Here is a 14,501-nt window from a genome sequence, read left to right on the forward strand (position 1 = left end):
CCTGTGTCACCAAGTACTCCATCACCTCATCCTTAACAATTGACTCTAACATCTTCCCAACCACTGAGGTCAGGCTAACTGGTCTATAATTTCATTTCTGCTGCCTTCCTCCTTTCTGAAGGAGTGGAGTGATATTTTCAATCTTACAGTCCTTGGCATCATTCCAGAGTCCAATGATTTTTGAAAGATCATTGCCAATGCCCTACAATCTCTAATACTACTTCTTTCAAAACCCTAGGGTGAAGTTCATCTGGTCGGAGTGACTTATATACCCTTTGGTCTTTCTGCTTTTTGAGCAGCTTCTCCCTTGTAATAGTAACTGCACCCACTTCTCTTCCTCACACCCTTCAACATCTGGCACACTGATAGTGTCTTCCACAGTGAAGACTGATGTAAAATACTCACTTAGTTCATCTGCCATCTCCTTGCCCCCATTATTATTTCTCCTGCCTAATTTTCTAGGAGTCCTATATCCACTCATCTCTTTTATTTTTTACATGCTTGAAAAACGTTTCACTGTCCATCCTGTTATTGTTTGCTAGCTTGCTTTCATATTTCATCTCTTCCCTTCTAATGATGCTTTTAGTTACTCTCTGTAGGTTTTTAAAAGCTTCCCAATCCTCTATCTTCCCACTAATTTTTGCTTTGTAGTATGCCCTCTTTTGTCTTTACATTAGATGAATGTGCGAACCCTTACATCATTACAGCTTGAGACAGTGATTAGTGTGCTATGTGTTATGTTACTAAACGGAGACTGACACCAGTGTCACACATCAAAGTTGCTGGTGAACACAGCAGGCCAGGCAGCATCTCCAGGAGGAGGCACAGTCGACGTTTCAGGCCGAGACCCTTCGTCAGGACTAACTGAAGGAAGAGTTAGTAAGAGATTTGAAAGTGGGAGGGGGAGGGGGAGATCCAAAATGACAGGAGGGGGAGGGATGGAGCCAAGCGCTGGACAGGTGATTGGCAAAGGGGATATGAGAGGATCATGGGACAGGAGGCCCAGGAAGAAGGAAAAGGCGGGGGGAGAACCCAGAGGATGGGCAAGGAGTATAGTCAGAGGGACAGAGGGAGTAAAAGGAGAGAGAGAGAAAGAATGTGTGTATAAAAATAAATAACATTTGGGATACGAGGGAGGGGTGGGGTATTAGCAGAAGTTAGAGAAGTCAATGTTCATGCCATCAGGTTGGAGGCTACCCAGATGGAATATAAGGTGTTGTTCCTCCAACCTGAGTGTGGCTTCATCTTTACAGTAGAGGAGGCCGTGGGTAACCAGTGTGCCATTTCTTACACATTACACCCTGAGACTGAGACAGTGTGCAATCCAGTAAGTCATTACACTGAGACTGAGAGGAATGTGTTAACCCTTACCTCATTACACTCTGAGACTGATCAGTGTGCTATGCATTACGTCACTACACCAAGACTGAAACCAGTGTGCCATCCCTTACGTTATTATGCCCTGAGAGAGTCAGTGTGCTTTCCCTTATGTCATTACACCGTGAGACGGAGACCCCTGTTACCTCGTTACAATGACACTGAGACAGTATGCCATCCCTCATGTCATTACACTGAGACTGAAAACAGCGTGCTAATGTTATTACACCCTGAGACTTAAGACTCCTGTGCTATCCCGTACCTCATCACCCTGAGACTGAGACCAGTGCGCTAAACCTTGCGCCATTACACCCCGAGACTGAGACCAGTTTACAAATCCTAACATCATTACAATGACACTGAGACCAGTGATCTATCCCTTATGTCATTACAACCTGAGGTGAGGTGTGAAAAAGAGGTGTGTTTGCTGTTTCTTATGTCATTATGCCCTGAAACTGAGACCGGTGACCTATCCCTTTCGTCATTATAAGGAGACTGTGACCAGTGTGCTATCCCTTCCTCATGACACCAAGACTGTGACCAGTGTGCTATCCCTTCCGACATTACAACCTGAGATTGAGAGCAGTGTGCTATCCCTTATGTCATTACACCAGGACTGAGACCAGTGTGTTATCCCTCCCGAAATTGCGTGTCAGAGGTCTGTTAGTGTCAGGGAGCAGGAGTGAGTGCCATTGCTATTACAAAGGAAAAAGTGCTAGGCAAACTCCTGCGGATAACTTAATGTGGATAAGTCACCTGGGCCAGATGGACTACATCTCAGAGTCCTGAGAGAGGTTGCTGAAGAGATAATGAATGCATTGGTTATGATTCTTCAAGAATTATTGATTCTGGCATGGTCCCGGAGGACTGGAAGATTGCAAATATCACTCCACTCTTTAAGAAGGGAGGAAGGCAAAAGAAAGGAAATTATAGGTTAACCTCAGTGGTGGGGAAGTGTTGGAGTCTATTACTAGGCATGAGGTTTCGGGGTACTTGGAGACTAATGATAAAATAAGTCAAAGTCAGCATGGTTTCTGTAAAGGGAAATCATGCCTGACAAATCTATTAGAATTCTATGAGGAAGTAACAAGCTGGGTGGACAAAGGAGAGACAATGGATGTTATTTACTTGGATTTTCAGAAGGCGTTTGACAAGGTGCCACACATGAGGCTGCTTAACAAGGTAAAATCCTATGGTGTTACAGGAAAGATACTGGCATGGATAGCAGAATGGCTGACAGGCAGGAAGCAATGAGTGAGAATAAAGGGGGCCTTTTCTAGTTGGCAGCCAGTGACCAGTATTGGGAATGCTACCTTTCACATTGTTTGTCAGTTAATTGGATTGTGGAATTCATGGCTTTGTGGCAAAAGGTGAGGAGGATACAAAGAGGTGTAGGTAGTGCTGAGGAAACAATGCGTTGGCTGCAGGACTTAGACAAATTGGAAGAATAGGCAAAAAGGTGGCAGATGGAATGCAGTGTTGTGAAATGTATGATAATGCATTTTGGTAATAGGAACAATAGTGTGGACTATTATCTAAATGAAGACAAGGTTCAAACATCAGAGGAGCAGAGGGACTTATGAGTCCTCGTGCACGACTCCCAGAAAGTTAGTTTCTAGGTTGCGTCTGTGGTAGAGAGGATGAATGCAATGTTGGCATTTATTTCAAGGGGACTAGAATATAAAAGCAAGGAGATAATGCTGAGCCTTTATAAGACACTAAGTCAGGGCGCATGGAGCATTGTCTATAGTTTTGGCTCCCATATCTCAGAAAGGATGTATTGTCATTGGAGAAAGTCCAGAGGAGGTTCATGAGGATAATTCTGGGGATGGAGGGGGCTAACATATGAAAAGCATTTGGCAGCTTTGGGCCTCTTCTCACTGACATTTAGAAGAATGCGGGGGGATCTCATTGAAACCTACTGAATATTGAAAGGACTAGATAGGGTGGATGTGGAGACGATGTTTCCTATGATGGGGGTGTCCAGAACTAGAGGGCACAGCCTCAAAATTGAGGGGTGACCCTTTAGAACAGAAGTGAGGAGCAATTTGTTTAGCCAGAAAGTAGTGAATCTGTGGAATGCTCTGCCACAGACTGCAGTGGAGGCAAATTCCGTGGGTATATTTAAGATGGAAGATGATCATTTCCTGATCGGTCAGGGCATCAAAGGATACGGCGAGAAGGCAGGTGTGTGGGGTTGAGTGGGATCTGGGATCAGCCATGATAATGGTGGAGCAGACTCGATGGGCTGAATGGCCTAATTCTGCTCCTATGTCTTATTATACCCTCAGGCTGAGACTATGCACTATCCCTTATCTCATTACTCCAAGACTGACACCAGTGGGCCATCCCTTACATCATTACACCCTGAGCAATCCAGTAAGTTATTACACTGAGACTGAGACGAATGTGTTAACCCTTACCTCATTACACTCTGAGACTGATAAGTGTGCTATGTATTACGTCACTACACCGAGAGTGAAACCAGTGTGCTATCCCTTACGTCATTACACCCTGAGCAATCCAGTAAGTCATTACACCGTGAGACTGAGACTCGTGCCCTATCCTTTATGTCATTACACCGAGACTGAGAACAGTGTAATATGCCTTATATCATTATACTGAGACTGAGATCAGTGTGTAATCCCTTACGACATTACACTGAGACCGAGACCAGTGTGCCAATCCCTTCCGTCAATGCAGCCTGAGACTGAAACCAGTGTTCGATGCCTTATGTCATTACACCCTGAGACAGGGAGCTGTGCGCAATCCCTTACGTCATTGCAATGACACTGACACCAGTGTGCTATTCCCCCCATGTCATTTCAACCTGGAACTGAGATCAGTGCGTTAACCTTTGATTTGTCAGGCAATATTTTCCCTTGTTGAAACTATGTTAACTACAGCCTATTTTATCATGTGCCTCCAAGTACCCAAGACCTTATCCTTAATAATTGACTCTAATATCTTCCTAGCCACTGAGGTCAGACTAACTGGCCTATAGTTTCCTTTCTTTTGCCTCTTGTTTCTTACAGTGGAGTGACATTTGCAATTTTCCAATCTACTGGAACCATTTCAGAATCTCGTGATTCTTGAAAGATCATTACTAATGTCTCTACAAGGTCTTTAGCCACCTCTTTTGACTCTGGGGTGTACACCATCTGGTCCAGGTGACATATTTATCTTCAGACCTTTCAGCTTTCGAAGAACCTTCTCTCTAGTCATGGTAACTTCACACACTTCATGACCCCTGACACATGGAACTTCCACCATACAGCTAGTGTTCCAGAGTGAAGACTGATGCAAAATACTTACTCAGTTCATCCACCATTTCCTTGTCCCCTATTACTACCTCTCCAGCATCATTTTCCAGTGGGCTGATATTGACTCTTGCCCCTCTTTTACATTTTGTGTATCTGAAGAAAGCTACAGCCCAGTCCATCACAGGAAAAGCCTTCTCCACCTCTGAGTGCATTTAGAGGGAGCGCTGCCATAAGGAAACAGTAGCCTTGATGAAGGCGTCCCACCGTTCACGGCGTACCCTTTTCTCACTGCTGCCACTGGGAAAGAGGTACATCATACTTTTAACATCATAAACTAGCGCGTTGTTTGTTATGTCTCCCTGCTCACTGTGAAACGGAGGCACCCCTTTCTCCCTTATTAGGGAGAGGGAGAACCTGTGATATGTCAAATTACGGGTGAACGAGCAGTCTTTGGGGTAACTATAAGTGTGTCTTTGCTGTTGCTTTGCTCATGCTGGAGTGCTTGGTGGCGGGTGCTGGTTCTTTTCTCTACCACGGGGGAGGGGGGATCGTGCTTGCTGCCGCTTACATGCTGGAAGGAGGGGAGCTGGGGAGACTTTGGGGTTCTAACATTTAACTGTCATTCATTCTTTGTGACACTTCTCTGATTTTGTGGATGGTTGTGAAGAAAAAGCATTTCAGGATGTATATTGTCTACATTTCTCTGACATTAAATTGCACCCTTTGAAATGTTTAAAGATTTATGAGGATGTTGCTGGGACTTGAGGAACTGAGTTATGGAGAGAGGTTGGGTAGTTTGGGACTTTGTTCCTAGCAGCATAGTAAACTGAGGATTGATTTTATTGAGGTGATTAAAACCATGAGGGGTATAGACAGAGTAAATGCAGACATTCTTTTACCCCAGGGTTGGGCATTCAAGAGCAGAGGAAGCAGGCTTAAGGTAAGAGGGGAGAAATTTAATAGGGACCCAGTGGGCAACTTTTTCGACCCGGGGGTAGTCCATATATGAAATACGCTGCCAGAGGAAGCGGTTGAGTAGGTACATTAATAACATTTAAAATACACTTAGAAGGTACACAGAGAGAAGAGGTTTAGAGAATTTAGCTTGGTTGGGGCATCTTGGTTGGCATGTACCAGTTGGGCTGAAAGGCTTATTTCTGTGTCACAGAACTCTGTACAGCAGTGGTTCAAGGAGGTGAATCTTGAGGGGCAATTAGTGATGTGGAATAAACACCGGCAAGCTCCCTACCTTCCTGCAGGACAATTAGGTGTGTGTGAGAAATGCTGGCACAACTGTAGCTTCCGAAGAATGATCAGGGATGGGTGATAAATGCTGGTACGTCCCCATTTTCCCCTGAAAAACAATAATCTATTTCCCTTTCTGCCGTGCTGGGTGGTGGCAGGAAGGGAGATGATCCCCAACCCCTCTGACCCTAGACATCTCTCCCTCACCTCCGTCCACCCACAATTCCCTCCTTCTAGCTCAAGAAAGCAGCAGTGGCTCTGATAAGGTTTTTTTTCTCTCTCTGTTTCATCGGAAGGCCCAGTAGGGCAGTAGACCATGCCCCTCCTGCAGATAGAGGTCAGGGGCCAAGCCCAGGGGGGTAGACACCATGCCAACGCTGTTCCTGCCGAAGAGCCGCCTCTCGTAGTCAATCAGCTGACGCCAGAAGCCGAGGTTGGGGCGGATGATGGGGCGGCGGGAGTGGAGCCAGCGGTAGGCCTCGCGCAGGCTCTGCCCATGGTATTTCATCAGGTAGGCCAGGCAGAGGGTGGGGGAACGGCTAACGCCTGCTGCACAATGCACCAGGGTCCGTCCCCGCCGTCGGGACACCTGCCAGATCCGGTCTGCCACCAAGTCAAAGTAGAGGGAGAGGGGAGCGTGAGGCAGGTCCGGTAAGGGCACTTGTAAGTACTCAAGGCCTGGCCAGCGAGGGCCGTTCATCTCCAGCGTAGCGTTCACCACACAGGTGATGCCTCGGTTGCGAAGGGCCTGGCCATCTGAGGCCACAGTCCCGCCGCTCAGGAAGAGGGAGGGTGTGACCTGAGAAAGGGGAGACAGGGAGCTGGGGGGCGGGGAAAAGAGGGGCAGAGTGAGGGGTGGAGGACGGGAGGGATGTGGAGGAGGGGGCAGAGAGACAGAAGGGTGGCCCTGGGACTTAGGCAGGAGGAAGCTGAGGGGGCGCATTGCCATAGAGGCGTGTGTCATTGGAGCTGTGGGAGGGGGTGGAGGGAGGGAGAGAGGAGAGGGATGGGAGGCAATGGAGGGGTTAGATGGAGGGAGACAGGTGGAGAGAGAGGGAGATATAGGGGAAAGTGATGGAGTGGGAGGGGGACGGAGGGAGAAGATGGAGGGAGAAGTTGGGGGAAGAGAAAGGCAGGGAAGGGGTGAGACAGAGGGAAGGTGGGGATAGACAGAGCGATGGGGTAGAGGGTTGAGAAGGGAAAGATGGAGGAAAAGGAGAGAGAGAGTGGAAGTGAGAGACAGTAAGTGCGTGGGGGAAGAGTGAAAGAGGGGGAGGGTGCAGAGGTAGGGAGGGTGAATGGTCGGAAGGGGGGAGGGGTAGAAGGAGGGAGGGGGAAGGAGAGAGAACAGAAGGGGCAGGGAAGGTAGGCCGGAGAGGCGGTGATGGGGGAGTGGGAAAAGTGGAGAGAAAAAAGAGAGGGAGGAGTAAAAGGAAGGGAGGGTGGGTGTTGAGGGGATAGGGAAGGATGAGAGGGAGGTGGAGCAAGAGCAAGTGAGAGGGTGGGAAAGGGAGTGATAAGTGATGAGGAGGAGGGGGTAGAGAGGAGTGGGGAAGAAGACCGAGGGTGAGGGATTGGGAGAGAAAGGGAGGGGGAGGGGAGGGGGAGGGGAGGGGGAGGCAAGAGTAGTGGGTGAAGGGGTGGGAGAGAGAAAGATTAGAGGTAAAGCTTCAGTCGTTACTGACCCCTCAGTGCCTTCCAAACCAAACACATCTTGTGTTGTCTAACCTCCACTGTAACCCTGAGACCTCTGACCCTGTACGCCCACCCTCTGACTTCCCCTGACCAACATCCTGTTCATTTTGAGACCCCAACACCCCATGACCACCCCCTCTCAAACCTCTTTCTAACAGAATCTTAATCACCTCTATCACCACTCCCAGCAGCACATTCCAGGCACCCACCACTCTCTGTGTAAAGAGAAACTTGTCCCACACATCTCATTTAAACGTACCTCCTCTCATCTTAAATTAGACTTTTCTACTTTGGAGCATCTATTCTATCTAAACATCTTGTAACCTGATAAACTTCTGTCAGGTCTCCCCTCAGCTTTTGTTGTTTCAGAGAAAGCAGCCCAAGTTTGCCCAATCTCTGCTCATAGCTCATGCCCTCTAATCCAGGTAGCCTCCCGGTGAATCTCTTCTGCACCCTCTCCAAAGCCCCCACACCCTTCCTGCAATGGGGTGAGCAGAACTGAATGCGATACTCGAGATGCAGCCTGACTAGAGTTTTATAAAGGTGAAATGTAAGTACCTGACTCTTGAGCTCTGTCTTGACTAATAAAGGCAAGTATGCAATATGCCTTCTTTACTACCCTCTCAACCTGCGGCGGCCACTTTCAGGGCGGGTGATGTGTTAATGGAACAAGATGCCAGACGAAGATTAATTCACAAAATTGAAAAGACACTTAGATAGGTACATGGATAGGGGGCAAACGTGGGCAGAGAGGATCTTGGTTGGTATGGAGCAGATGGGCCAAAAGGTCTGTTTCTGTCTGTATAACTTGGTGACTTTCCAGTTTTAGCTGTGGGACTCACCCTCCTCCATCCAGTCAGAGTTTTGCCGTCCCCTCCACATCCTATTTGCATGTCTATATCTTACTCACTAAATCTGCATAACTTTCTCCCAAATTTTGCTTGCTGTAGGGGAAGGAATGGTGAGGGCTAGTAACTAGTAAATAGGAAAGTGGATTGTGTGAATGTGGTAATGGGGAGCCTCCATCAAAGTCTAGAAATAGAGACATTGAGTCAACAGTGATGACTCAAGGTTCATGAACATCAGTGTGCACCTATTGTAATAGAAAATTGGATTTACTGTTAACTATGTTAGGCTTGTGGATAATTATTTTATTCTGTAATTAATACTTAATATGTTACTTAATTAAATTATTCTGAAACCGTTGCTCTTGTGAAAAGTTAGTTTCACTGTTGATCAGTTTCTGCACAATCTCATAAACTGAGATGGTAAAAGCTGTACCCTAACAGTCACCTATTCACCAAATTGCCATGTCACCTCCAAAACTTTCCTGTAGCTATCCAACTTCTCAACAAAAGTCACTGAGGTGTAATACCCTAATTGTCCCTGCACAACATCCATTAAATGGTCTTTCCAGATCTCCATGTTCTGTTGATGTGTATATGTTGGCCTTTATTTAAGTTTGATTGTTAATATTTGTGCATGTGACCATTCTGCTAATTGTTGATTGTTCATGGATGTTTGCACTATTGTCATGTAGATGGCTGGTTGCTGTTGTGTTGGCTGTTATGGTATTGTCCTATGGTTTATGTTTGGAATCCAACCACCATCAATTCTGGTACATTTCACATACTGGCAAAAAAGTGATCCTGGTTCTGAAAATTCCAGTTCAGATAGATCAACTTTGACTGGTCTGCTGGTGTGATCCAGTGGATTTGAACACCAAGTCCATATGATCTTTTAGTTTGCTCCTACATCTACTACACGAAACAAGAGGAAATCTGCAGATTTCCTACACTGCACTACTCTACTACACTAAAGCCTGTTCAGTTCACATGTGGTAATAAGCCAGTTTACTCAATCTACCTCATTGTGGCCCTCGCAGCTTACTGTCTGCCTGCACTGCCTTCTCTGTAACTGTAACACTTTATTCTGCACTCGGTTATTGTTTGACTTTGTACCACCTCAATGTAATGAACTGATTTGTGTGGATGGTATATAAGACGTTACATGAGATAATAATGTCCAAGTGTCTCTTAGACATTGTTAATGTACCTCCCTCCACCACTTCCTCTGGCAACTTGTTTCGATACGGACCACCGACTGCGTGAAGAAGCTGCCTTTGATATCTCTGTTAAATCCCCCACCTCTGGTCTTAAACCTACTCCTCTGATATGCGGCAACCCCCCACCTCACTGGCGAAAAAGCCTGTGCGTTTTCACCCCGGTTGTTCTTCTGATTTAGGTCAACACCCGTCCCTCCTTCTCACCTGCTATCGAACACCTTCTGGACAGCAGGAGAGTTGTCTGATGTCCGGCTCTTGTTGTCTGACGAATCGGCCCAACTACACTTTCACACTGCGGAGCTGACACTGGGGCATTCTCGGGATAGGTGAAACAAACGCCCGTCTCCGTGGCAACCGCCGGGGGCGGGGTCACAACTCAAGCTCCATTCCCCAAAGCGCCAGAGCAGGAGGGGAGTATTCCGTGAGGGGATACTCTCCAGCTTTATCTTGGACTCCGGGAACAGAAACTTTACCCAAGCTCCGGGACAACTACAGAGGAGTTCGCAAAAGTTTTCTCCAATGGCTTTGTTAACAGTTATCCCGAAGCTTCGATAAACTTTTTACAGTTTTATATTCAATTACCCTGATGTTTGGGTAAACTTTTGACAACTTTGTGAGCAGTTATCCCGAAGTTTGAGTGAACATTTTATAATCTTGTGTAAACCCGGAATTTTAATAAGGAACACACATCAAAGTTGCTGGTGAACGCAGCAGGCCAGGCAGCATCTCTAGGAAGAGGTACAGTCGACGTTTCAGGCCGAGACCCTTCGTCAGGACTAACTGAAAGAAGAGCTAGTAAGAGATTTGAAAGTGGGAGGAGGAGGGGGAGATCCAAAATGATAGGAGAAGACAGGAGGAGGAGGAATGGAGCCAAGAGCTGGACAGGTGATTGGCAAAGGGGATATGAGAGGATCATGGGACAGGAGGCCCGGGGAGAAAGACAAGGGAGGGGGGAACCAGAGGATGGGCAAGGGGTATAGTCAGAGGGACAGAGGGAGAAAAAGGAGAGAAAGAATGTGTGTATATAAATAAATAATGGATGGGGTACAAGGGGGAGGTGGAAGTTGGAAAAGTCGATGTTCATGCCATCAGGTTGGAGGCTACCCAGATGGAATATAAGGTGTTGTTCCTCCAACCTGAGTGTGGCTTCATTTTTACAGTCGAGGAGGCCGTGGATAGATATCTCAGAATGGGAATGGGATGTGGAATTAAAATGTGTGGCCACTGGGAGATCCTGCTTTCTCTGGCGGACAGAGCGTAGGTGTTCAGCAAAGCGGTCTCCCAGTCTGCATCGGGTCTCGCCAATATATAAAAGGCCACATCGGGAGCACCAGACGCAGTATATCACCCCAGCCAACTCACAGGTGAAGTGTTGCCTCACCTGGAAGGACTGTCTGGGGCCCTGAATGGTGGTAAGGGAGGAAGTGTAAGGGCATGTGTAGCACTTGTTCCGCTTACAAGGATAAGTGCCAGGAGGGAGATCAGTGGGGAGGGATGGGGGAGATGAATGGACAAGGGAGTCGTGTAGGGAGCCTCTGGGTAGCCTCCAACCTGATGGCATGAACATCGACTTTTCTAACTTCCGTTAATGCCCCACCTCCCCCTCGTACCCTATCCATTATTTATTTATATACACACATTCTTTCTCTATCTCTCTCTCTCCTTTTTCTCCCTCTGTCCCTCTGACTATACCCCTTGCCCATCCTCTGGTTCTCCCCCGCTTGTCTTTCTCCCCAGGCCTCCTGTCCCATGATCCTCTCATATCCCTTTTGCCAATCACCTGTCCAGCTCTTGGTTCCATCCCTCCCACTCCTGTCTTCTCCTATCATTTTGGATCTCCCCCTCCCCCTCCCACTTTCAAATCTCTTACTAACTCTTCCTTCAGTTAGTCCTGATGAAGGGTCTTGGCCTGAAACGTCGACTGTACCTCTTCCTAGAGATGCTGCCTGGCCTGCTGCGTTCACCAGCAACTTTGATGTGTGTTGCTTGAATTTCCAGCATCTGCAGAATTCCTGTTGTTTGCGATTTTAATAAGGAGATCGGAAATGCAAATCAGTCTGCAGATTTCTGACTAAGGAGAAATACCTCCAGGCCATGCTGTTACTGGAATATTGTCAATGTAATGAGGACTCTGGAGCTTCTGCAAACAACACTGTAGCATGTAAATTGGGAAGGCAGAAGGAGATAGAGTCCTAATGCGGTCAAATGGGATTGGTATAGGTCAGAATCAGGTTTAATATTGCTGACGAATGTTGTGGAATTCGCTGTTTTGCAGCAGGGTACGATGAAAGACAATCATGCTGAGATACATCCGAGGATGCACTGGGACATATCATCAGTGATGTAACCCGCGGTCATCATGTGTTTATGGTCGTTCAACATTAAACACTCTCACCCAGGTGACCCAGCCAGGGTTGATCAGGCCCTGGCTTGAGTCCCAGTAGCATTGGTCCATGGGCTGCATCTCTTGATACATAACCATCTGGAGGCTCACTCAGTAGCCTTGGTGATGGTCCTGATGACTCTTCTTTGCATCCCCTGTAATGCTTAGGACAGAGTAGGTTCTACACATGAGCAGCCAGCAAAATATCCACCCCCGACCTCTATAGGCTCACATCATTCTCTCCACCTGACCCTGGCACTGCTCTACCAGCTCCTGGTATTTGGCTTTCTTACATTTAAACATCTCCTCAATCCGGTCTTCCCAACAAAATGTCAGTTCTATCATGACCACCTGCTTTGAGGTTTCTAACAGAATGACCATGTCAGGCATCACAGATGACAATGCACAAAGCACAAAATATACCATAAATTACAATAAGAAATATATTTTAAAAATAAATAAATAGTGCAAAAAGAGAGCAAAAATTATGGTAGTGTACATGGGTTCATTGTCCATTCAGAAATCTGATGGTGGAGAGGTGGCTGCTGATCCTAAAACATTGAGTGTGTGTCTTCAGGCTCCTGTGCCTCCTCCCTGATGGCATGAAGATATCTTTGAAGTTGGTGAGGCTCGTGCTCCAACATTGTTGGTGGAGCTGGCTGAGTTCATTTTCTGCAGCTTTTTCTGTCCTGTGCAGTTGCCCCTCCAGAGAATCAGAACCAGATTTATTATTAGATTAAAAAACGTGCAAAAACAGAAATACTGTATATTAAAAAAAGTGAGGTAGTGTCCAAAGATTCAATGTCCATTTGGGAATTGGATGGCAGAGGGGAAGAAGCTGTTCCTGAATCGCTGAGTGTGTGCCTTCAGGCTTCTGTATCTCCTACCTGAGGGTAACAGTGAGAAAAGGGCATGCCCTGGGTGCTGGAGGTTTTTAATTATGGACGCTGCCTTTCTGAGACACCGCTCCCTAAAGATGTCCGGGGTACTTTGTAGGCTAGTACCCAAGATGGAGCTGACTAGATTTACAACCTTAGTCCTGACGAAGGGTCTGAGCCTGAAACGTCGACTGTGCCTCTTCCTAGAGATGCTGCCTGGCCTGCTGCATTCACCAGCGACTTTGATGTGTGTTGTTTTACAACCTTCTGCAGCTTCTTTCGGTCCTGTGCAGTAGCCTCTCCATACCAGACAGTGATGCAGCCTCACACACAAAATGCTGGTGGTACGCAGCAGGCCAGGCAGCATCTATAGGAAGAAGTACAGTAGGAACCTCTACTGTAAAGATGAAGCTACACTCAGGTTATAGGAACAACACCTTATATTCCGTCTGGGTAGCCTTCAACCTGATGGCATGAACATTAATTACTCTAACTTCCGTTAATGTCCCTCCTCCCCTTCTTACCCCATCCCTTATCTATCTATCTATCTATTTATTTATTATTTTTCCCTTTTTTTTCTTCTCTCTTTTTTCTCTCTCTGTCCCTCTCACAATAACTCCTTGCCTGTTCTCCATCTTCCTCTGGTGCTCCCCTCCCCCTTTCTTTCTTCCCAGGCCTCCCGTCCCATGATCCTCTCCTTTCTCCAGCTCTGTATCCCTTTTGCCAATCAACTTTCTAGCTCTTAGCTTCATCCCTCCCCCTCCCGCCTTCTCCTATTATTTCGGATCTCCCCCTCCCCCTCCCACTTTCAAATCTCTTACTAACTCTTCCTTCAGTTAGTCCTGATGAAGGGTCTCGGCCTGAAACGTCAACTGTACTTCTTCCTATAGATGCTGCCTGGCCTGCTGCATTCACCAGCATTTTGTGTGTGTTGCTTGAATTTCCAGCATTTGCAGATTTCCTCGTGTTTGCGTAGTGATGCAGCCTGTCAGAATGCTCTCCACAATACAACTATAGAAGTTTTTGAGTATATTTGTTGACATGCCAAATCTCTTCAAACTCCTAATGAAGTATAGCTGCTGTCTTGCCTTCTTTATAACTACATCAATATGTTGGGACCAGGTTAGATCCTCAGAGATCTTGTCACCCAGGAACTTGAAACTGCTCACTCTCTCCACTTCTGATCCCTTTATGAGGATTGGTATGTGTTCCTTTGTCTTACCCTTCCTTCCATCTTACTGACGTTGAGTGCCAGATTGTTGCTGCGGCACCACTCCACTAGTTGGCATATCTCGCTCCTGTATGTCCTGTTGTCACCACCTGAGATTCTACCAACAATGGTTGTATCATCAGCAAATTTATAGATAGTATTTGAGCTATGCCTAGCCACACAGTCATGTGTATATATAGAATAGAGCAGTGGGCTAAGCACACACCCCTCAGATGTGCCAGAGTTGATAGTCAGTGAGGGGAATATGTTATCACCAATGTGCACAGATTGTGGTCTTCTGGTTAGGAAGTCGAGGATCCAATTGCAGAGGGAGGTACAGAGACCCAGGTTCTGCAACTTCTCAATCAGGATTGTGGGAATGATG

The 14,501-nt window shown here is 46.8% G+C and overlaps 1 protein-coding gene across 1 annotated transcript; it reads right to left on the reverse strand.

Annotated features, from left to right (window-relative positions):
* Window positions 1-6,171: 6,171 nt before the first annotated feature.
* Window positions 6,172-6,849, reverse strand: LOC134354426 (dual specificity protein phosphatase 14-like). Its single transcript, XM_063063431.1, has one exon. It carries the CDS (start codon window positions 6,847-6,849, stop codon window positions 6,172-6,174), a length of 678 nt encoding a protein of 225 aa, XP_062919501.1.
* Window positions 6,850-14,501: the final 7,652 nt, after the last annotated feature.

This window comes from Mobula hypostoma, chromosome 11 (assembly GCF_963921235.1).
Source record: "Mobula hypostoma chromosome 11, sMobHyp1.1, whole genome shotgun sequence".
Classification (NCBI taxonomy): domain Eukaryota; kingdom Metazoa; phylum Chordata; class Chondrichthyes; order Myliobatiformes; family Myliobatidae; genus Mobula; species Mobula hypostoma.

Excerpts from the sequence above, each read along its gene's own strand:
- LOC134354426 (XM_063063431.1), bottom strand. The coding sequence starts at position 6,849 with ATGACACACGCCTCTATGGCAATGCGCCCCCTCAGCTTCCTCCTGCCT.